The 21873-nt window shown below is 49.2% G+C and overlaps 1 protein-coding gene across 1 annotated transcript; it reads left to right on the top strand.

The window, feature by feature from the left end:
* The first annotated feature begins 1502 nt into the window (after positions 1-1502).
* LOC128332158 (claudin-4-like) lies at positions 1503-14551 on the top strand. Its single transcript, XM_053266577.1, has 2 exons — positions 1503-1658; positions 13248-14551. The coding sequence occupies exon 2, from the start codon at positions 13266-13268 to the stop codon at positions 13908-13910; it is 645 nt and encodes a 214-aa protein (XP_053122552.1). The 5' UTR covers positions 1503-1658; positions 13248-13265; the 3' UTR covers positions 13911-14551.
* The last annotated feature ends 7322 nt before the right edge of the window (positions 14552-21873 follow it).

Below are 21873 nucleotides of genomic sequence, written 5' to 3'. Positions count from 1 at the left end.
TCAACAGAAGTTCCCAAAGCAGTTTACATAGATATCAACAATCAAACAAATAACCAAACTAAATAAATAAAATAGATGTCTTAAAGAGACTTGCTGTGCAAGCCTACAAATGTTTACTCAGAAATAAGCTCCACTTTCTTCAATAGTATTTACTTCTAAGCAAGTGCGGTGCACATAGCATTGCAGCCTCAAGCTTCAGTCTTTAATGCATTAACTAGGGAGTAAACCTAATTGAAAACAGCGAGACCTTTGTTCTGGGTAAACATGCACAGGAATAGCCGGTAAATTCATAGAGATTTGCCCATGATGATTGCTAAATAGAACACCCGGGATCAGAGGCAGTCTATCTCTGAATAACAATTGCTGTGGGCATGACATGTTCTTACTGGGTGACCATGGGCCTGTCACCCTGCCTTGCCTACCTCACAGGGCTGTTGTGAAGATGGGCAGTGCAGTGGGGAGAAATGATATACCTCGCCTGGAGCCAATCTCCCTGCCAGCCCCAGACAAAAAGACAACACTACTGCTAACTGAGCAAAGAGGCACCTGTTAAAAATGGTGATTCTCTTATTTAGCACGGGAGAGCAACTGGCCCTACCCATCCCCAGCACAACATCCCTCTGTTGCTGGGGTCTATCTTATGTTTCTTTTTTAGATTGTGAGCCCTTTGGGGACAGGGTAGCCATTTTATTTATATCTATGTAAACCGCTTTGGGAATTTTTGTTGAAAAGCAGTATATAAATATTTGTCAGAATTGAATATATACCTTGCCTGGAGTCAACCTCCCTCCCTGCCAGCTGGGGGGTGGGGGCGGGACACACAAGAGTTTCTAGGAAAGCAAAAGTTATGTACACATAGACTCAACTCCCATTGGAGACAAAACCAGGTTGGGAGGGGGACTGTGATGCCCCTGGAAACTCCCTTGTAGGGGGTGGGGTGTAGCTATCATTAAGCGGATGGGTTCAAGGAGCCCCCGCCCCCCCCAGCTCCTGAGGGCCCCCCAGCTCCACCCCTCCGTATTTTCTTCATTATCTCCCTCACTCCAAGGACCCCTGAAAGAGGAGCAAACACCGCTCGCTCTCCTTAGCTACGCCCCAGGGACATTTGGCGAATTCTTTCACCGGACTCCCTGGGCGTTCTTACTCGCAAGGAAACTCCATGTCAATAAAAATAGAGGCAGAGGCGGCTGAGGTCCCGCTTAAATCACTCATGAGTAGCCCCATTGAAGTCAACGACACACACGTTACTCAGGACCGGAAGATCTCATTAATTTAAACGGGACTACTAGCCATGAGTAATTCAGGCTGGATCTCTCCAGGTTGATTCCTCCAGCCAGGGAGCGGGGAAGCGCGCTTGGTTGTCTCCCTGTTCCTGCCTCCCGCCGTAAGGTGAGCAGGATCCGGTTTCCCCCTGGGTGGGGCAGCAGATCTTTCGCCCGCGATTTAGGGGCTCTTCGACTCTCGTTTCCTGTACCAGCTCGCCAGTTTCACCTGTCGGCGACGTCATCGCGGGATGAGATGGGTGTGGCCTGGGGGGGGAGGCGAGAAGGGGGTATATAGGCAGCCCCATAGGGCCAGGCGCTTTTATCTATTCTGCGACCTGAGACCCATCAGCCTACCCGAGGGTTATATTGCTGCGCCTTAGATCCAGTTTCTAGGTAAGGGTGCTGAAATGTGAGGGCTGGGGGTGCGTGTGAGCTTTTAGCTCTCTGTGTCGTGAGAAAGAGACGCTTTCGTTCATAAAATGTGAGATTCAAGAATCTTGTTTTCGGGGCTTTTTCTCCCCTTCGCTTTCAGACTATGATCTATATCTTGCGCTTCATTGAGGGGCTAACTCATCATTCTAGAGGGGCTTCTAAGGATTGAAATCTGTAGCTTGATCTGCTGAGTTAACTTTCAACTTCTAAACTTGGTTTTCGTTTGGTCTTCTTCATACTACTTTTATCATTGTTTTGGCTTCATGTTCGCCAAATCGGGTGGGGCGAGGTCCCCTGAGCAATATTGTACGGGGGGTGGTGGTGGCATATAGACGGGTGTAGCTATAATTGGCTTCCAAGATGGGTTCAAAGAACCTGCCCCCCCCCCAGCTCCACTTCTTCATATTTTCTCCATCTCCCTCTCACTCCGAGGGGTTGATGGGGAGAGGGGCGAACAGCTATGCCCCATATAGACATTTTAAAATAACGCCTTTAGTGATCTTGCGCGGGGCGAATATGGGAGCAGGTTGGCGGGAAGCCTGGGTCCCGTTCCCCTCGCCTCCAGTTGGCGGCATTTAGGAGAGTAGGTGAAGACTGTTGTATTACCACCACCACCCCGCCCGTCGACGCCGCCTTTGCACTTGTCTTGGCTTTGTACATAGTAAGGCCGATATTTCCATGCTTGGGGCTGTGTGGTAGCCAGGGGTGAGTTGACTCCGACTGAGCGCGGTTGGATAAAACGCTGGAGTTGCGTGGTTCGGCGTTTAATCCTGGCTCAGATCGAGCAGTGATTAAAAAAAAAAAAAAAAAAAGACCGTGTCTTTGAGCACCTGCAGAGCGCTTTAAAACGCGGTGCGGAGACATCGGGGTCGTCTTGCGCGATCTATAGGTCCGGCGAAAAGAAGCGAGAATTCCAGAAGCCTCTTCGTAAACTTGAGCTTCTGCTTTCTGGTGCCGCTTTGGTAACTGGGGATGGGGAAGGGTTGAAGCTGTGGGTCCTCATTCCCTTGGGTGATAGGAAAGCGAGCCGCTCCCCCCTCCCCCATCGTAGCGGCTGGGTGGGGCCCCATAGCTTTAGCAGTGAGCTGGTCTCGCAGAAACCCCCTTCCACCTTGGGGGAGGGGGGAGTTTCGGTTGAAGGGCGACGGAAAAGTAAGAAGCCCAGCCCTCCTCCCCGCCCTCCCCCCCCCCCGCTCCCAGCCTGAGGTATACGTGTGGCAAGCAAAGGGGAAACCTTTGTTCCTTGGGGCATAGCCGCCCATGACCACATGTCTTTTTGTTTCGGAGGCCTGTGAAATCTTGGAAGAGGGATCTCTCTGGGGGGCGGTCAGATGGACTGAGAGTCCCTCTCCCCACAAAGGAGGGGGAGAGATGATACTCCCACCCCGATCTTGGAAAAACCCAGAGATGAGTTGAGATCTATACTCAAGGACGCTTTAAGCAGCAAGGTGGCTGGTCCCGGGCAACTAAAGTTTCACAAATGATTGTGAGAACAAGGTGCCTCTAGGCGAGGTTTAATAGCTGCAGTGTTGAACTGAACTTGTAAATCCGCGCCTCCTGAGAGGATCTCTTTCATAATACATGCCAGGATTCTGTCGTATGGGCGCTCCTCTTGAAATTGCCGAGATCCCTGACGGTGTTGCGGAGAGAATCCAAGAGATCTGACTAACAATATCTTCCTCTCCTGGGAGTGGGGTGGAGGGAGAAAAGGAATTTCCATATGCTGCCTCACATGTGCCCTTAAACCACAGTATGCTGGAACGCTGTTCAGTGGGGAGTGTTGCAAGTCTGTGTGAATTCACCTGTTGATATCGCAGTGCGACTTTGTTGTGTTGTAATGCTTCTCCTTGATCAAATGCAACAGAGGAAGTTACTTTGCGCTGAGTCACGCCTTGGGTCCGTCTAGCTCAGTATTGTCTTCTCTGGGGTTTCAGGCAGGAGTCTTTCTGCCTGAAAGCAGATTGCGCTGGCATGTAGTTGCCCATCCAAAGGTGAACCCAGCTTAGCAAAGGGGACAATCCGCGCTTGCTACTGCTCGCTACCCCAACACGGCAAGTGTTGCTTTTTAATTGAGGGTGGTGAGCTTTGAAGAACCCCTCTCCTCTCTTCCTCTTGCTCTCCCCCACTTAATATTAGGAATGTAATGGCCTCGCTGCCTCATGGTGGCAGCTTCTGAGTAAGATTGTAGCCTTTGTCCTGAGAGTGCAGGTGCTATTGCTTCTTAATTGCATGAGAGTGAAGAGCCTATAATTCAAGATACCCTCATGAATACTGGTTACCCCATAAGGCAGATTCTCCCTTTCCCCACTACAGGAGCAAAAGTTGCCCCCTAAACCCAGCTGAGACCATAAAACTGGAAGTGGTATCAACCCTGGCGTAACATGTGCTGACAGGCTGTGATCTTGTCTGTGTGGTGTAAACCTAACCCGAGGCTTCAGAGATTAGCATCTTGCTTCTGGGGGGGCTTGTTATGTGTAACAACCTAAAGTAGCATATCGATAAACTAACCTCCCCTGGTTGTTGCCAGAACCCAGCCTCCAGAACCTATTGCACCTGTAGTAATCCGCCTTTCCCCAACTTGAGGGTATTCACTTTATTCGGCCGAGACAGGAAACAATTGTGATCCAAGCTAAATTAGTCATGATTAAAATTCCCACTGACATTAATGGAACTTGTTTTGCTTGCTTCAGTGGTCCTTCGTAATGATTAAACTTGACCTAGATCCTCCACTAGGATTATGATATAATAATAATAATAATTCAATTTCTATACCGCCCTTCCAAAAATGGCTCAGGGCGGTTTACAAAGAGAAATAACAAACAAATAAGATGGCTCCCTGTCCCCAAAGGGCTCACATTCTAAAAAGAAACTTAAGACACACACCAGCAACAGTCACTGGAAGTACTGTGCTGGGAGTGGATAGGGCCAGTTACTCTCTCCCTGCTAAATAAAGAGAATCACCACGGTAAAAGGTGCCTCTTTGCCCAGTTAGCAGGGGTAAGTGGGCAATATACAATGTCATTCATATATATATATATATATATATGAGAATGACATATACAAGTGGGTCCTGATCCGGTTACACAGTATGAAGGCTCCAATCTGAAAATGCATAGAAGCAGTGGGTCTCCCCCACCACCACCCCACCCAACTGTGATCAGCCCAGCCTTCACTTTCCTGGGGTTGGGCTTTAAACGTTTTAGGGCTAGATTGAGGGTGGTGTAATGGTTAGAGTGTTGGACTTAGGACCAGGGAGACCTGATTTCATATCCCCATTCAGCCATGAAACTCACTGGGTGACTCTGGGCCAGTCATGTGTATCTCAGCCTAACCTACCTTACAGGGTTGTTGTGAGGGTAAACATAACCATGTACACTGCTCTGGGCTCCTTAGAGGAACAGTGGAATATAAATGTATTAATAATAATTTAATAATACAGTGGTCCCTCGACTTACGAACTACTCAACATAAGTATTTTTCGAGTTACAAACGGCAGTTTTAGATCCGGTTTTAGATGCGGTTTTTTCGACTTACAAATTTTTAGATGGGGTTTCCTCAACTTACGAATTTTACATGCGGTTTCCTTGACTTGCCTGCCTGTTTACTGCCTGTTTATTCTTGAAAAGAAATGTTCCTGTGCAGTTTGCAAGCCTTACTGGGGGTCTGGGTCTTTTTTCTAGGCTCCGGAACGCATTAATCCGTTCCCAATGCATTCCTATGGGAAACCGCTTTTCGACTTACGAACTTTTCGACTTACAAATGTGCATTCGGAACGGATTAATTTCGTAAGTAGAGGGACCACTGTATTAATAATGTATAATAGGCAGAGGGTGGGGCTTCCAGGCAGGCAGCTGGAAACTGAGCTAGGGGAATGAGTCTTACAGTGGCAACACTGCAAACCTGGTGGTCTTTTGTAATACATGAATGGTGGAGCGAAGGGGATATAAAATGGTTCTGTACACAGAGCCACCTAATGGCACAGTGGGGAAATGACTTGATTAGCAAGCCAGAGGTTGCCGGTTGGAATCCCTGCTGATGTGTTTCCCAGACTATGGGAGACACCTATATCGGGCAGCAGCGATATAGGAAGATGCTGAAAGGCACCATCTCATACTGCTTGGGAGGAGGCAATGGTAAACTCTTCCTGTATTCTGCCAAGAAAACCGCATGGCTCTGTGGTCACCAGGAGTCGACACGGACTTGTCAGCACTCTTTACCTCTACACAGCTAAAATGTAACTTTATTCACACTGGTGGATCTTTATTTACCATGCCAATGTTCAAGGACCCTTTATGCTTATGTGGGCTTGGCTTATCTAGAGTGTAGGTATTTGTCCCACCTGCCCCCACGGACTGAACAGCTCTTCCAGTTTTTTACTTACTTTGAGAGCTGGTGGGAGTGCTAGATAAGAGGCTTAGGCCACCTCCGACCCCTCCGACCATTGCTCTTTGTTTTGCAATGGAGTAAATTGGAGTTGTATTTTTGTACCCTAGCTCTGTTTAGTAATGTCTCAAAGGTCTGGATCTTGAAGGGACGGGGTAGTCCATCTTGCACTGAGCACGAGGGTCTTCAGCTGAAGCACTGCGTTTACCCAAGCCCCTGGACAAAGGAAGCAAATATGGACAATAATTCTGAGTATATGCAGAGTGCATTAAGTGCCATACAGCCTAATCACCAGCCCTTGTAGGGTCTCTTCTTGCGCGTGTGCGCACACACACACACCCGTCCACCAGTACCACTGCTCCAATAAAAATCAGGGATCTGTTCTGTGCAGCTGCTTTAAAAAGTTGGGAGATCAGATCATGCCTCCCATGTGGCATGTAATCTGCACCTCTGTCTGGAAGTGTGAATTGTGTGGCCTTGGAAAGGATTTCCTTGGAATCCACTCCTAAATCTAGGGAGCCATTTTCTCAAGGCATACCGGGTAGCATCCCAAATGTTGTGTTCTCTTATACACAAAGCTTAGCAGATCTAAAGCTGAACACACAATGGGTCCAAACAAAACAAATGGATGTCGCAACTTCTGGTGGGAGCCGTGGATCTGGCTAGTACAACTTGTACTGCCCTGGCTTGGCTCTTCTCCTGGTTTCACGGCTTTGAAATTCTGCTCCCCTGCCTACCTGTGTAGCTTGGGTCAGACTCTCATCAGTTCAGGCTGGGGACCCTCAATTTCTTTTATCATCATAGTTATTAAAATATGTTCATGTTAAACCTAGTACTGCATCTACTTGGACTGGCAGCATCGGTCTAGGGCTGTAGTTCCAACCCAACATCTTTCTTCCAGATGTTGCTGAACTACAACTCCCAGCATCACCAGCCATAATCAGTTGTAGCTGGGGATGCTGGGGTTTGTAGTCCAGCAACATCTGAACTTCAGCCTTCCTGCGAATGTTGGCCTACAACTCCCATAATCACTGGCTATTAGCCACTGTGGTGGGGATTATGGGAGTTGTAGTGAAAAAACAGCTGGGTGGGGGCTAAGCTGAACAAGCCTGATCTGAAGGAACCCTGGTTGGGAGGCCATTGATCCAGGGCAGGCCTGCTCAACTTCGGCCCTCCTGCAGATGTTGGACTACAATTCCCATAATTCCTGGCTATTGGCTGCTGTGGCTGAGAATTATGGGAGTTGTAGTCCAAAAACAGCTAGGGGGCCTAAGTTGAGCAGGCCTGAACTAGGGTCTGGGGTGGATGCCGGGAGCAGGGGAAAGACTTATGTTCATCACTTGCTACCTAATCCCAACAACGGGTGATGAGGGGTCTGAATCTGGAATACTAGGCATGCAAGCACTCTACCTGTGGGGCCCCATTTGTTTAAAGAGAGAAAGAGAATGCTACCGAGGCAGCCTTTCAAGTTGAAGTCTGCTGGAGCATGGAGAGGAGTGCCTTGCCCTGTCTTGAACGCACATCAGTGGGTCTGTGTCTCTAAGGCTCCTGTATTGCCCGCACTGAGATGATGGGTCTTTGACGAACATTAACCACTGGACTGGAATGAGTGACTGACCTCCAGACTGATGTTGCATTAGTGCAGGGCTGTGCAACATTGCAGCCCCCACCCCACCCCCAGCTGCTGGATACAACTCCCATCGTCTCTAGGGGGGACCCAAAGTTGTGCAGTAGTGAAGGACGTTGCGTTAGCCAGCTCCAAGTTGGGAGTTTGCATTACAGACTAGTGTTGTGTTGGTGTAACAAGGTTGCCTGTACACAATCTGTGGCACACCACCTGCTGTGAGACGCCTCTCTCTTTCATATATATGTGGGGAGTGATGCAAGGCTGTCTGCTATCTTCCTTGCGCAAGAGCGTAAGACATTGGGCAACTCCGAACATCCATTCAGCGACATGCTCTTCTTGTGTGGGTGCCTCTTCATTGGTTCACTCGTGCGGCATTGGTCTGACAGCATATACACTACAGTAGTTGTCCGTTCCACTTGGTTAGCATATGTATAGCAGAACATGCCTATAGTCCTAGGGTTTGGTGGGGTGTATGATCCTTCACAGGGGTTCCCAACCCTGGTTCTACCCCAAATGTTGACTACAGCTTTCATAATCCCCATCCACAAAGGTCAGCCGTTGTTCCTGTGGATGGTGGGAGTTGTAGTCCAACATCACCCAGGGCTGGGTCACCTGTCGCACCCTTGAGACATCCGCTGGGAGTTTTGGTGTTTCTCCTCTAGCAGACAGCATGGCCTAGAAGTTGGAAATCACAGGGACTCGTCTATGACAATCTGCCTAGAGCCAAGAAGAAGTGATGACTCTCAGTGGGAAATAATCCGCCTGGGCCCCTGGCACCTACCTCTGCTCGCTTGCAGTAGGTGTTCACTGTGCTCAGGTTGCCAAGCACCAGTGGCAACCAGCTCTGGATGACTCTTTGCACTCCTGGGGGCAGATGATGACGCAACTCTGAGGTCATTCTTGGGACAGGCATCTCTTACCTGCTGGAAGCGGATCTAGGGAGGACAGGCGGTTGTGCAACTGCTGCTATTCTAGGTGCCTGACAGGCGAGGGGGAGGCTCTGCCCATCTAGGCGTGGGAAGGAGCTATGAGCCAGCTGGAGAGGATTCTAGAGGAGTTGCATGACCTGGTGAGTCAGGAGCAGAGCCTTGCGTCTGAATCGGATCCACCTAGGTGAAATACTGCTTAAGCACAAAGTGATCTCCTATAAACAAAGTCCTAAGTCGCTTGCCACACCTGGCATGGCATGAGATACCTGTTGACTTTCCCCTCTCCGTCTCCTCCCCGAGCAGGTAATCCTGGCTCTGAAGTATGTGGGCTGGATACAATCCCAGGCACTTGATTGCCCAGGGCTAGAACTGTAAGGAACTCTGAGTGGGGCTTGCGAAGAACCAACAGTTCTCTTTCGTTGGCAGAAATGCAAATCTCTTGGTTTAAGTGACACTGTCTGTGTTCAGTCCTTGCGAAAAGTGCAGGGCAATGTATGTAGGAGTTGCCCTCTTCTTATAACAGCTCTGTGGGGTAAGCTAGGATGAGAGTGACTTGCCAAAGGATGCCCAGGGAGCTTCATGGCTGAGCAAGGACTTTAATCCAGGGCTGCCGCTCCATCTACCCATTCAGAGCTCTAGCCACTAGACACTCTCTCTTCTGTCTCTCGTTGCTAGTGGACCTTAATTGTTGCCTCCCCTTGTTTAAGATTGCCATATCAGGGGCTGGGCAAACGGCCCTCCAGCTGTTGCTGAACTACAACTCCCATGATCCCTGGCTATTGGCCACTGTTGCTGGGGATTATGGGAGTTGTAGTGCAAAAACAGCTAGAGCCAAGTTTGCCCACCCCTGTACTAGATGCACATACACTTAAGTCCTCCAAAGTCACTTGGGCAGCTGCTTCTGTAGGTAGCAATTTGGGGCACATGGAAGCCCTGCTAACTGGGCAAAGAGGAAGAGGTGGGCTTCTTCATTTAGCAGGGGAAGAACTGCTCCTGTTCAGCCAAGCATAATATCCCTGCCGGTGGCTGTTACTAGTCTCCTTCTGGTTTCTGTTTAGACTGAGCCCCTTTGGCACAGCGAACAATCGCCTCCCCCGCACCCCCCACCTTCTGCTTTGTAAACTTTTTCTTGGCACAAAGCTTGGATGCAGACATAACACAATGTCATGGTTCGATGCTGTAAACACTCTGCCTCCTCCCCCATGTGCATTCCAGTTCGGTGAGCTTCTTCCCCTTTAGCGCAAACCATGGTTTGCTCTTACATCTGTGCTAGCAAACTGCGGTTTGCACTTGCCCTCCAAAAAAGGGCTGCAAGTCGGCTTCAAACCATGGCTTCTCGTTCGGGTTTGGCTAGCAAGCAAGCAAAGGCCACTGCTGTTCATTGGCTTGCACTTTTAACTAATCAGTGTGCCAGTTTAGATGCAGCTTAAAATTGAAGTGTGTACAAGGCTGGTCTTTCCATGAGGCAGTTGCCTGGGGCGGGGGAACCCCCAGTACTGCATTTCAACCCCAGTGGCTGCCTGCCTGCTACCAATTGCCCTCGCTTTGCTCCTCCCTTAAATGGTGGCACACCAAAGGCCACTAGTGATCCTTGAGGCAGGGGTTTCCAACCATGGGTCCTCCGATGTGGGGCTACAACTCCCATCATCCCTTGGTCATTGTCGCCAAGGCAGGGTGGCTGGGGATCCGTGTTCCCTGTAACGGGGACTCCCAGATGTTGGCTCCCATGGCGGGAGATGTTGAGAGTTGTAGTCCAACCACCTGGGAACTCAATGCTGCTCTGCAGAGGGAGAAGCATGGCAAGCAGTGTGCATTGTCAGGGTGGTTGGGGGTAGGCCCTTGCCCTGCCACCTCAGGCACTCTGGGGGCCAGCATGAGACCTGTACGTGCTGTGCCCCCCACGCCCTGGGGTTACCTGGAGGCGTGTTCGCATGTGGCCTTTCACCTATCTTCTCTTCTTGGACCCAAGGCTGCGTGTTTCAGGAGCAGGGTTGTTGGGTCCAACGTCAATAGGATTCCTGTAACTTTCCAAACTGGCACAGAAGTGGCTTTTGTGCCTGATCAACGTCTGCCACTGCTTGCAGCAAGAAATGACCGGGTCTAGACGTCTTCCCTGAGCTGGGGAGCGAGAGGGCCCCTCCCATCATGGCCGAGCGCAAATTAGCAGACTAAACTTGATTGTGAGCTCCAGTTAGCCAGAAGGGATATTTTCCCCCTAATGTTTAACCCCATGAACAATGGAACAAGTTGGAGACTGGCTTGCTGGGTGTGGGGGTGGAGGAAAAGCAGGTCCTAGCTGCATGTTGCTAATCCGCTGCTGGGAGTGACAAAAACCAGATCTGCAAGAGGGGAGCCTTCAGCACAATAGGCTCCATGACCTGTGAAGAAGCTGGTCGGCTGGAATCTTGGGATCTAGCTGTCCATTAGTGTAGGCTGTTGACTTTGTGTCTTGCAGTTGAGACGTGTGATCTCTCCTAAGGTGAAGGCAGCTGCACCAGCAAGGGAGTCACGTAGCTCATGAGCTCTGCAGGATCAGAACAAGGGGCTGTTCAAGATAGTCTGCAAGCTGGTTGTGGAGATGGGGTGCACGGAGTGCTTTCCCACCACCCTCACTCTGGAGCTGGGTACAAGTTCTGGACTCACTGCTGTTGCCCGTCTCCATAGCCAGCTCACAGACGGCCAATGGGGTGGATGCGTGACTCCCAAATTGGACAAGAGGTGTCTTAATCCTATCTTCTTGCCAGTACTAGTTGGGCAGACGTTTCTAGGAAGCTTGCTAACAAAACAGGGCTGCACGACCAGGCCCTCCAGTTGCTGACTACAAATCCCATTATCCCCAGCCCTAGCGGCCAATAGGGATGATGAGAGTTATAGTCCAGCATCTGTAGTCGTGCAGCCCTGTAACGGGACATGATGGCAATGAAGCGAGGACCTCTTTGTTTTAAGCATCTGATAGTTGGAGGCATAACATAAAGGTGTCTGGGCATCATCTGTCTAGATCTCTGGCCATAGATGTTCAGCTTGGCAGTTTAACAGATGCACAGAAGATGGTCCTAATCTTTTCTTTAAAAGCCAGCTAAGCTAGTGACTGTCAGCATAGCAAGCATAAGAAGCAGCTTGCTTTGACATCAATCTTTAGCCCATTTCTACCTACCAGTCTGGTGGCTGTGGGCCATCTCCAACCTCAGAGGCACGATGCCTCTCAATACCAGTTGCAGGGGAGCAACAGCAGGAGAGAGGGCATGCCCCTCACCTCTTGCCTGTGAGCTCCCCAGAGGCATCTGGTGGGCCACTGTGTGAAACAGGATGCTGGGTTAGATGGGCCTTGGGCCTGATCCAGCAGGGCTGTTCTTATGTTCTTACCTATGGTGGCTGTAGGGAAAAATGCGTGGGCCCTGGGTCCAAGGATATTGGCCAACATCCTGCCTAAGGCTGCACATGCAAGGAACAAAGCTGAACAAGTGCAAAAAGGTCACACCGTTGTGAATCACAGGAAGTTTTGGAATTGTGCAACTTCAAGTCCCCCTGCAAAACATGCGAAGCAAGCCACAGGCTGTGCACTCTTTTATGCCAGCACACCAGAGGAAGCAGTCTTAGAGCACTGGTCCACCTAGCTCGGTAGACCACAGTCAACACTGACTGGCAGCAGCTCTCCAAGGTTTGGGGCAGGAGTTGGCCAGGGAACGAACCTGGCATCTTCTGCATGCAAAGCAGATGCTCCAACGCTGAGCTCCAGAAATGTCCTTGTCATATTACTTCTTTATAATTGTGCTCTTCTCCAGTTTAGTACTTGTAATTGGCTTTGTAAGACTTGCTCTAGGCCAAGGGTTCCCCACCTGAGGGTCTCCAGATGTTGCTGGATTACAACTCCCATCATCCCTTGATTAAGTGCTGTCAAGTCAGTGTCGACTTAGCAACCATGTAGATAAATTGTGTCCATCCATGTGGTTTTCTTAGTAAAATACAAGAGTGGTTTCCCATTGCCTTCTCCTGCCTTTCTCACTGAAGTGATCGTCTGCTTCCAGCACCTTCCTATATCGCTGCTGCCCAATATAGGTGCCTGCTTGCTTTACCTGGGTAGCTGGGGTGACCTTTGCGCATTGGGTGACCCTACTGAGAGTATACCTCCCAGTGTACTTCGCTCATCCCTCCCAGGAAGGATCCCCAATAAATTGTAGCTGGGGATGATGGGGGTTGTAGTTCAGCAACATCTGGAGGACTATAGGTTGGGAACGCCTGCTCTGGGCTAACATGGTTGGCTTCAAATTTGTGGCATCTCTAGTTAAAGGATCTCTGAATGTGGAGCTGGGAAAGAGCATTTCCTAGGGTTCCGAGCAGTGTTCCCTATAACAAGGATTCATACATGTTGTTGACTGCAGCTCCCATCGTTCATTCCCAGTGGAAGCTCACTTCACCTGGGAATGATGGAAGTTGAAGTCGGCATCTGGGAATCCCTGTTACAAGGAACACTAGTCCTGAGTGCGTAAAAGAGTTTCTGCAAGTCAAGAGTAGACCATATGAGGCTAGAGACCCTCAATATCCCAGTGGAATGCTTCTGGCTTTGGAGAGTCTCTGGATATTCATCCAGGTTTTTGTCTCTTGTTTCCGCAGGACTGCCTTGATTGAGCCATGGCCTCTGCCGGTTTCCAGATCCTGGGCATGGCCCTGACAGTGGTGGGCTGGATCGGCACGATCGTCACCTGTACCCTGCCCATGTGGAAGGTCACAGCTTTCATCGGCAGCAACATCGTGACGGCCCAGACCACCTGGGAGGGGCTGTGGATGAACTGCGTCGTGCAAAGCACCGGCCAGATGCAGTGCAAGGTCTACGATTCCATGCTGGCCCTGCCCCAGGACATCCAAGCTGCCCGAGCCCTCATGGTCATCGCTGTGCTCCTAGCCGTCCTGGCCCTGCTGGTCGCGATAGTGGGAGCCAAATGCACCAACTGTGTGGAGGACGAGGACACCAAGGCACGCATCGTCATTGTCTCCGGCGCAGTCTTCATCGTGGCAGGGGTCCTCTGCCTGATCCCCGTCTGCTGGTCGGCCAACACCATCATCCGGGACTTCTACAACCCACTGGTGGTAGAGGCTCTGAAGAGAGAGCTGGGGGCATCCCTCTACATCGGCTGGGCATCTGCTGCCTTGCTGATCCTTGGGGGGGCGCTCTTGTGCTGCAACTGCCCCAAGAAGGAGAGCAACAACTACAGTGCCCGCTACACGGCGGCTGCCTCTCAACCCCGCAGCGACTACCCCAGCAAGAACTACGTCTAGGAGCGCTGGAAATGAAGCCACCCATTGTCCTGATAGCCCACTGCGTTTGGGTGCCTTGGAGACAGGGTCACATCCTTGCTCAGGGGCCACACGATGAATGTCCCAACTGAGAACCACACTTCTTGTTCAAGACTTCCCAACATGTTGTTCCGTCAGTATTTTCTTTCCACTGTTACAAAGTCGTATATGTATATATTTATATATATAATTTCCCCTCAAAATCAGAACTCTCTTCCAGAGAACACCTTGGACTTGTAGTCAATGTCCTCTTCTGTGTAGGTAGTTGGGGTATTATACTGCAAAAGTTATTTCTCTAGGTAACTCTGAAAAGCGGGGAGAGGGGGAGAGAGTTGGAACGTTCAACCTGCCGGATTCAACAAGGGACTGAAGTTGCCAATGCCCTGGAGATCCGATCTTGTTCAGTAGGCTCTCTGGGGTGGGGTGGGGGGAGTGACAGGTGCTCCATACCTGGTCATCAAAGCTGTGATGTGTTGTACAATATTACTTGTAAGCCAAAGGCCTGTGGCCATCAATGTTTTTGCTAACCTGTTTTAACCTTGCATGCATTTTCATATTGGAAGCCAGCTTCTAATTTTTTTAGTATGACGAATGAATAAAAATTATGATTTTTTTTATACATAGTTACTTGTCTTGATCATTTTGGTTGGGTGTGGGTAGATTGGCCTGCAAGGCTTCAGCTAAACTAGGGCTGAGTCCAGTGTTCCCTCCTAAGGCATGTGTGCGCACACGCTGATGTCCACTCAGTTAACTTTAGAGAATCTGGAAGGTCCCATTCTGAATGCATGTGCGCACATAATTGCCTTGATACTGCTGCCCAGAACAAAACTCATTCTGCACACAGATGAGAAAAATTAGGACACTGGTGGAGTCCCAGAACGTATCCTGCCACAAATACAATTCCTGTAAGCATGGGATAAAGCCTATTTTTCTTCAGAGTAACTCCAAGGTGCCTACAACTCTAGATCAGAGGTTACCAAGCTTGGGTTCCCAGATGTTGGACAAAAGCTCCCATCATCCACAACAGCTTGTAGCAGTGGATGATAGGAGTTGTAGTATGACATATTCCTGATCTAGGGTTGAGGAGGAAAGGAATTTGCAGCAAAAGGATGTGACATTCAGATAATCCGGGGGGCGGGGCTTGCGGGCTTTCAGTGGTTCCTCCTTTGCCTGTTGGTGCACCATAGAAAGTGGGCTGTTCTCCTTGACTTCATGATCTGCTTGCCCATCCTTCCCCCCACCCCCAAGCCTCATTGCCATAATGGGATGATACTGAGCGATAGGGAGAAGCAATGGGGGTGATGGGCCCAGCCATGTTGACGGCTGACATCAGCCCTGCTTCCAGAAAAGTCTGCACCTGGACATTCAACAGAGCCTTCCAGAGACTCCCTTGGCGAAGAACTTTGCCTTGAAACCACTTGCTACATCAGTCTCCCTTCTCAAGGGGTGGTGAGCATAGCCTGAGAGATGAGGATTGTTGACAGCTAAGAATGAATTTTGAATTCTGTTAAGTCTGTCCCCTACACTGCATTATTGCTTCTGAAATGAGGAATTTTGTGACAAGAGCTCCAACAGCAGGTGGGCAGACACATAGGAATGGATCTACTTTTGTGTTTTGGAGTCTGCTTTTTGTGATTCTGAGGTCCACCAACCTGAGCCAGCTGCAAAATGGTGGCTGGGCTTGGGGAGGTGGAGCCAGTCACAAAATGGTGGCTTGGGGATGGAGCTGGATACAAAATGGTGGCTTGCCAGCAAAGCCAATTACTGCACCCTATGAGCCATATAATGGGATGACTTGTATGTGCAAACACAGATCTACATCTGAATCATTACAGATCAGGGACCTTAACACAACTCTAAAACATGCTGGTGGAGCTGCACAAAAGACTGAACAAAGGCAACCCATTGATGTCCTTTTCAGAGGAGGGATGATAAGCAATTTGCAACAGGTCAGCCATAGCCAAACTTCTTACTTTTAAAACTGTTGCTAAGCTTTTAATCTTAGTAGGGCTTGCTTGTAAGTAAAGTGCACTTAAGTTTGCAGCTTAAGAAGAGTAGAAGGATGGGACCCAGGCTAGTTGGGAGAGATTCAAGGCTTAAAGCCTTTCTTTCCAGCCAAGGTAGTGAAGCTGGTACTGATCTCTCACAGCAGCTAGAAGGGAGCCAGTCCTGCAGGCCTCTGTGTGAATGAATGGTAGGCTCTCCTGCTTTGGAATCCAAAGCAGATGTTCTCCTGAAATGACTCATCCTCCTTTGGGGTTTAAATACTGTGCCCGAGGCTTGGGAGCAGTTAACAAATCCCCTGAAGTTTCATGTTGTGCCCCTCCCTTTGAACTTCAGGTAGGAGCTAAAATTGGAAGTCTGGCAGCCTAGATGGGCCTATGCTGGCGTGTAGTGTCTGCTTGCCTTGCTCAGTTCTGCCCTCTTAACCAGTGGTGCAGGAGCTTCCCTCCAGTGTCCTGTATAAACAGTTTGCCGAGAGTGCTTGCTGAGCTTCCAGAGATACCAGCTGAGCACTGGGTGCAGCCTTAAAGCCGAGATCTCTCCCAACGTTTAATTTGAATAATCCATGTTGCCAGTGTTATGGTTTGGTTCTGGGACAGGGGTGCCTCCATACACATGAGAATACTTTCCCCTTCAGACGCTTGCCTACACGGTCTCCAGGCTCCCTTCAGAAGCTCCACTATTCTATTCACGTTGTTAGCCCTTGAACACTTAGGGTTAGGATTAAGAAAGTCCACCTTCCTTTCTGTCAGGAGGCTGAAGTGGCACTGGATGCATTAAACTGGTTTTCTTGGAGGGGTGGAATGAGGAAAGCTTGAAATAGCCTAAAAACAGGGCTTCTTCAGTATAGGTCCCTACTAGCTGTTGGACTACAACCCCCATCAAGGGCATTGTGCCTGGGGATGATGGGAGTTGTAGTCCAACAACACTTGGGGATTCCAAGTTTCAGAACCTCTAGCCTAAACACTCAAGACCCACCTTTCAAAAGGCCCATCTAATCCACTTTACTTTACATTAGTGGCCTGTCAGATGTTTCTGGGAAGTCCATAAGGAAGCTCTGCTTGCCCTAGTTGGTTCATTCCCGTCCCCCTCCAAATTCAATTTTTAGATAAGTTGCTTTAGCACACGGAGGCTCTATAATGTATGCCACCACAAAGCATTGTGTGGGAGAGGGAGAGACGGCCTGACTTCGATCTGAGGGATGTCGACACAGAGTTATCTAAAAATATAATACCTTCCCACCCTCGTGGTTTTGTTTCTTCTGACTATGTGGGATCTGGCAATGGTGAAAGAAGAGCACAGTGCACATACATGTTCAGAGCCCCTCGTAACATAGGAAGCTGCCTTGTACAAAGTCAGACCATTAGTCCGTTGGGCTCCGTATCAACACTGACGGGCAGCCGCTCTGTAAGGTTTCAGGCAGGAGTCTCTTCCCAGCCCTTTCTGGAGATGCCAGGGACTGAACTTAGGATCTTCTGCATGCAACGCAGATGCTCTGCCAATGAGCTATGGGCCTTTTCCCAAAGAATGATTTAAAACAAGCAAAAAAACTCACCAAAAAGCCAGGGATAGAGAGCAGAAAATTGGGATGAAATGCATTTTCTGCATTTATATTTCACATTTCGAGGGAGTTGCCCATCCAGACAGTCACCCCATGCATGTGACCATATATACCTGGGTATGCATGGTTGTGTGTATGTACACACATGCCCATTCACACAACCTTGAACACCTAGGTCAGAGGCTGTAAAGTAAAATGTGCCATCGAGTCAGTGTCGACTCCTGGTGCCCACAGAGCCCTGTGGTTTTCTTTGGTAGAATACAGGAGGGGTTTACCATTGCCTCCTCCCGTGCAGTATGGGATGATGCCTTTTAGCATCTTCCTATATTTCTGCTGCCCGATATAGGTACCAGTGGGGATTTGAACTGGCAACCTCTGGCTTGCTAATCAAGACATTTCCCCATTGCACCATTAGGTGGCTTGTACCCAGAGATATATGGTCATGTGAATGGGGTGACTGACTTGTTTATTTTATTTTTTACATTTTTATCCCGCTCTTCCTCCGAGGAGCTCAGAGTAGTGTACATGCTTATTTTTATCCTCACAACAACTCTGTGAGGTAGGTTAGGTTGAGAGATATGTGACTGGCTCAGAGTCACCCACTAAGTTTCATGGTTGAATGTGGATTCGAACTCAGGTCTTCCTGGTCCTAGTTCAACACTCTGTAAGGCTCATTCCCCTAGCTCATTTTCCAGCTGCTTGCCTGGAAGCCCCACCCTCAACCTATTTATTATTATTATTATTATTATTATTATTATTTATTTACATTTATATTCCACTCTTCCTCTAAGGACCCCAGAGCAGTGTACACGGTTATGTTTACCCTCACAACAACCCTGTGTTTACCCTCACAACAACCCTGTGAGGTAGGTTAGGCTGAGAGATACATGACTGGCCCCAGAGTCACCCACTGAGTTGCATGGTTGAATGTGGATTCGAACTCAGGTCTTCCCGGTCCTAGTCCAACACTCTAACCACTATGCTATGCTTGCTTAGTTCCAGCAAGATGGCCCCGTGCCTAATGTTCCGAGACCTGGCTATGAAGACAAGTTTTGGTGTCAAGCTTCAGTTCGCATGGAGCTGACTAGAGGCTTCTTGTTAATGGGCCATATTGGAGCCAGGTGTCTCAAGCAGTACATATTTCCAAGAGAGATGACGGCTCTGATTATTGCTTGGAAACAAACTTAAAACAAGGAGGTAGATGGGTGAGATAAGTAGATGGGTGAGATAAGTGACCACTTCAGGTGGCCCCAAGGGAGAGTCCTTAGATACCAGAGGCTGAGTCAGGCCCACAAGAATCCACATCGGAAAGGCGAGTCTTTCTCTTTGAATGCAGAGAATGCAGCCCCTGTCCCAACTCATCCCAAAGATATACACACCACTGACCAAGCAAGTTTCCAACATGCAAATAGAGCTGGGCTGAGGGGAGGGGGGGTGATATTTCTGCATGATAAAGCCTTGGAGAAAAGGTGAGAGGATGGGGTTGGGGGGACTGAGCAAGAGGAGGAGATGTGCTTAGCAGAAAAACAAGGGAGCCAGTCGGAACAGCCGGAAGCTAGAATGTGGGGGCTTAAGGCAGTCTTGAGTATTTTTCCTCTAGCCACAAATTGGCTTCTGAAGGTTGTTAGCAGGCATAGAGCACACACACCCGCAACCTGGCTGCGTGCGCACAAGTCCCTATCAACTCTGCAATGCTTGGACCAATATGAACCAAATTGGCTACAGTTGTAGGGACACCTCAGTGGCGTCATTTGTAATGATGCCATCCACCATCCAAAATGGTGGACACATGAACATTTTGAGGGGCAAGTGGGCTAACCTGTGGACTGCTTAACCCATTTGAACCAGATTTGGTACAGTTGTAGTGAGTGACACATAGGGACACCTCAGTGGTGTAGTCGGTGATTATTTCATCCACCCCAATTTAAGATGGTGGGCATGTGAACCTTCAAGGCTGAAGTGGGCTAACTTGTGAGGATGGTAATTATCAATTAAGATTATAGTGAAAGGAAAGTAGGCAGATTAGTTCTTACCAGAACAACTTGTTTATTGATTTGGCGAGTGGTCTTTCCCCAGCCCTGCCCCCCAACCATGGGCAATGCTGAACAATGGAACGGGGAACTCCTGTTCTCTCTGTGGGTGGTGTGGTAATACTAAACTATATGGTGGTGGTTTATAGCACCATTGGTTTAAATGGCACCTTCTAGCAGGGTGGGCAGCCTGCAGATGTGAGAGAGTTGTTTGGGGGGTGTTTTTGACATTTTAAAAACTATAACCCAGAGGTCCACATGTCAGTGCCGAGGGTGGAACGGATTACTTGCTGCATATACTGGGATGTTTGGCATATACAAATGCATCTAAAGCCCTATTCAAACATTATGCTGTATGAGTGTACAGATGTCTGTACACTTATACATGTTGTTGGGTGAATGACTGTACTTGCATACATTTAAAAAATGAAGCTGAGTATAATCCCCTCAAATGTAGGGTATTGATAGGAAGCGTATTGCTGGTCCTGTGTTCAATATAACATGTGAATAACTGTACCTGTGTATAGATCTGTACACTGTACACTCATATAAGTTTTGAACATGACATGTGACTAGGGCTTGAATTACTACAAATCAAGGTTTTCAAGACAAAACTCTAAAACTGGCTAGCAGGGATGCACAAAGATCAGTTCATAAGCAACCAAACAATGCTCTTATCTTACAGGTAAGGAATGCTGAGGCTGAGAAATGAGCAGTTAGCATAAGACTAGCAACATAATTTTTTTTATACTTGCAATTTAAGATTAAGAAATCGGGAACCCTTGCTCTGACCTACTGCAAATCACTTGAAGATCTTCCTTCTGCAGTCTCTCAACCTTAATGTGACTGAGTTGCATAGGCAAAACAGATAGGTCTCTGTCCTTGAGGGGCTTACAGTGTAAAATAGACAATGGGAGGAAAAAATGAGGAGAAAGAGAGACAAAGGGGGGGGAGGAATGTGGCGAAATGCCATTACACAGACTTAACTTTGGCTACAGTTGGGAAGGAGGATTAAGGGGATAAGCCAAAGGCCAAACTGAAAAGGTGGGTGTTGAGTGATTTGAAGGGGAGAGAGGTTCAGAGAGGGAATCTCACATGTAGGGGGCATCAAAGGAGAACGGGTGGAGATGCTGAAGGGAGCAGGAGACCTATGCAGAAAGAGAGCCAAGCAGCTAGGAGTAGGATATGGAAATACAGATTGGGGGGATTCTGGGCTCGAAGGTGGAGGATGGAGGAAAGAAAGCAGAAGGCAAGCTTTTAGGGGACACAAGCCTTCAAGTGCGACACGGGATGGGAAGTTGGCCCGTGGGTGTGAAAATGTCATGGATTAGGATTCAGTGGGGTCTGAAACAGCTAACGTTCTGGAGACCACGAGAACAGCTGGAGGAAGAGAGAGTATGACAGACAATCCCTTTTGGAAGGAGGAGCAGGGTGGCTTGAGGTTTGGGGGCTGTTGCTGCCCCCATCTGGTTATTCTCAGAGCACCCCTTTCAGCAGCTTGTTCATCTCCGCCCCCCCCTTCCAGCCCCCCTCCCCATCCCGCCTCATGCCAGTCCCGAGGGGGGAGGAGGCCCTATCTCATGCCAGGGAGACCCGCTTCCTTGTCCCTACGTGTCTGGCTGTGGGAGGCTCAACCTGGCACCGGAATGTACTGGTACCCCTCCAAGAAGCCAGGCAGGGATCTCGCCTTACAGGGGTTGACTCCTGGGCCCATATCCAGGAAAAGCAGAGCAGGGGGCGGGAGGGGGGGGGAAAGAAGCTGATGTCCACACTTTTGCATAGTTGTGGAAGGAGCGGGAGGAGGCCAGCCACTAGGCTCTTCTCCTTACTGCCTAGATAGCTGCCTGCTGAGTTCCCTCCAGGGGAGACCTTCTTTACCTCAGGGCTTGCGAGGCGTTGAAAAGGGGGCTATCTCTGGCTGGCAGGGCAGACCTCTCTGATTATAAAGTGAGCTGGCTGGTTCGAAAGAAAATGTTGGCTTTGGCTTCTCATTTCGCCATCATGATACCAGGGCGGTGGGGGAGGAGGTTTATTCCCCCCCCCATTACACACACACACTTAAAGCTGTTTCATCTTCAGTGCTGTGAATTTCTCCCAAATGAAAATGTCTCCAGATTAGGACAGAAAGATAGGAACATAGGAAGCTGCCATATACTGAGTCAGACCATTGGTTCATCTAGCTCAGTATTGTCTACCCAGACTGGCAGCGGCTTCTCCAAGGTTGCAGGCAGGAGTCTCTCTCAGCCCTGTCTTGGAGATGCCAGGGAAGGAACCAACTTGTAACCTTTATGTTCTTCCCAGAGCGGCTCCATCCCCTAAGGGGAATAGGTTACAGTGTTCACACATGTAG

The sequence above is a fragment of the Hemicordylus capensis genome, chromosome 6 (genome assembly GCF_027244095.1).
Source record: "Hemicordylus capensis ecotype Gifberg chromosome 6, rHemCap1.1.pri, whole genome shotgun sequence".
In the NCBI taxonomy this organism is placed as follows: Eukaryota; Metazoa; Chordata; class Lepidosauria; order Squamata; family Cordylidae; genus Hemicordylus; species Hemicordylus capensis.
This window is presented reverse-complemented; position numbering and strand designations above follow the sequence as displayed.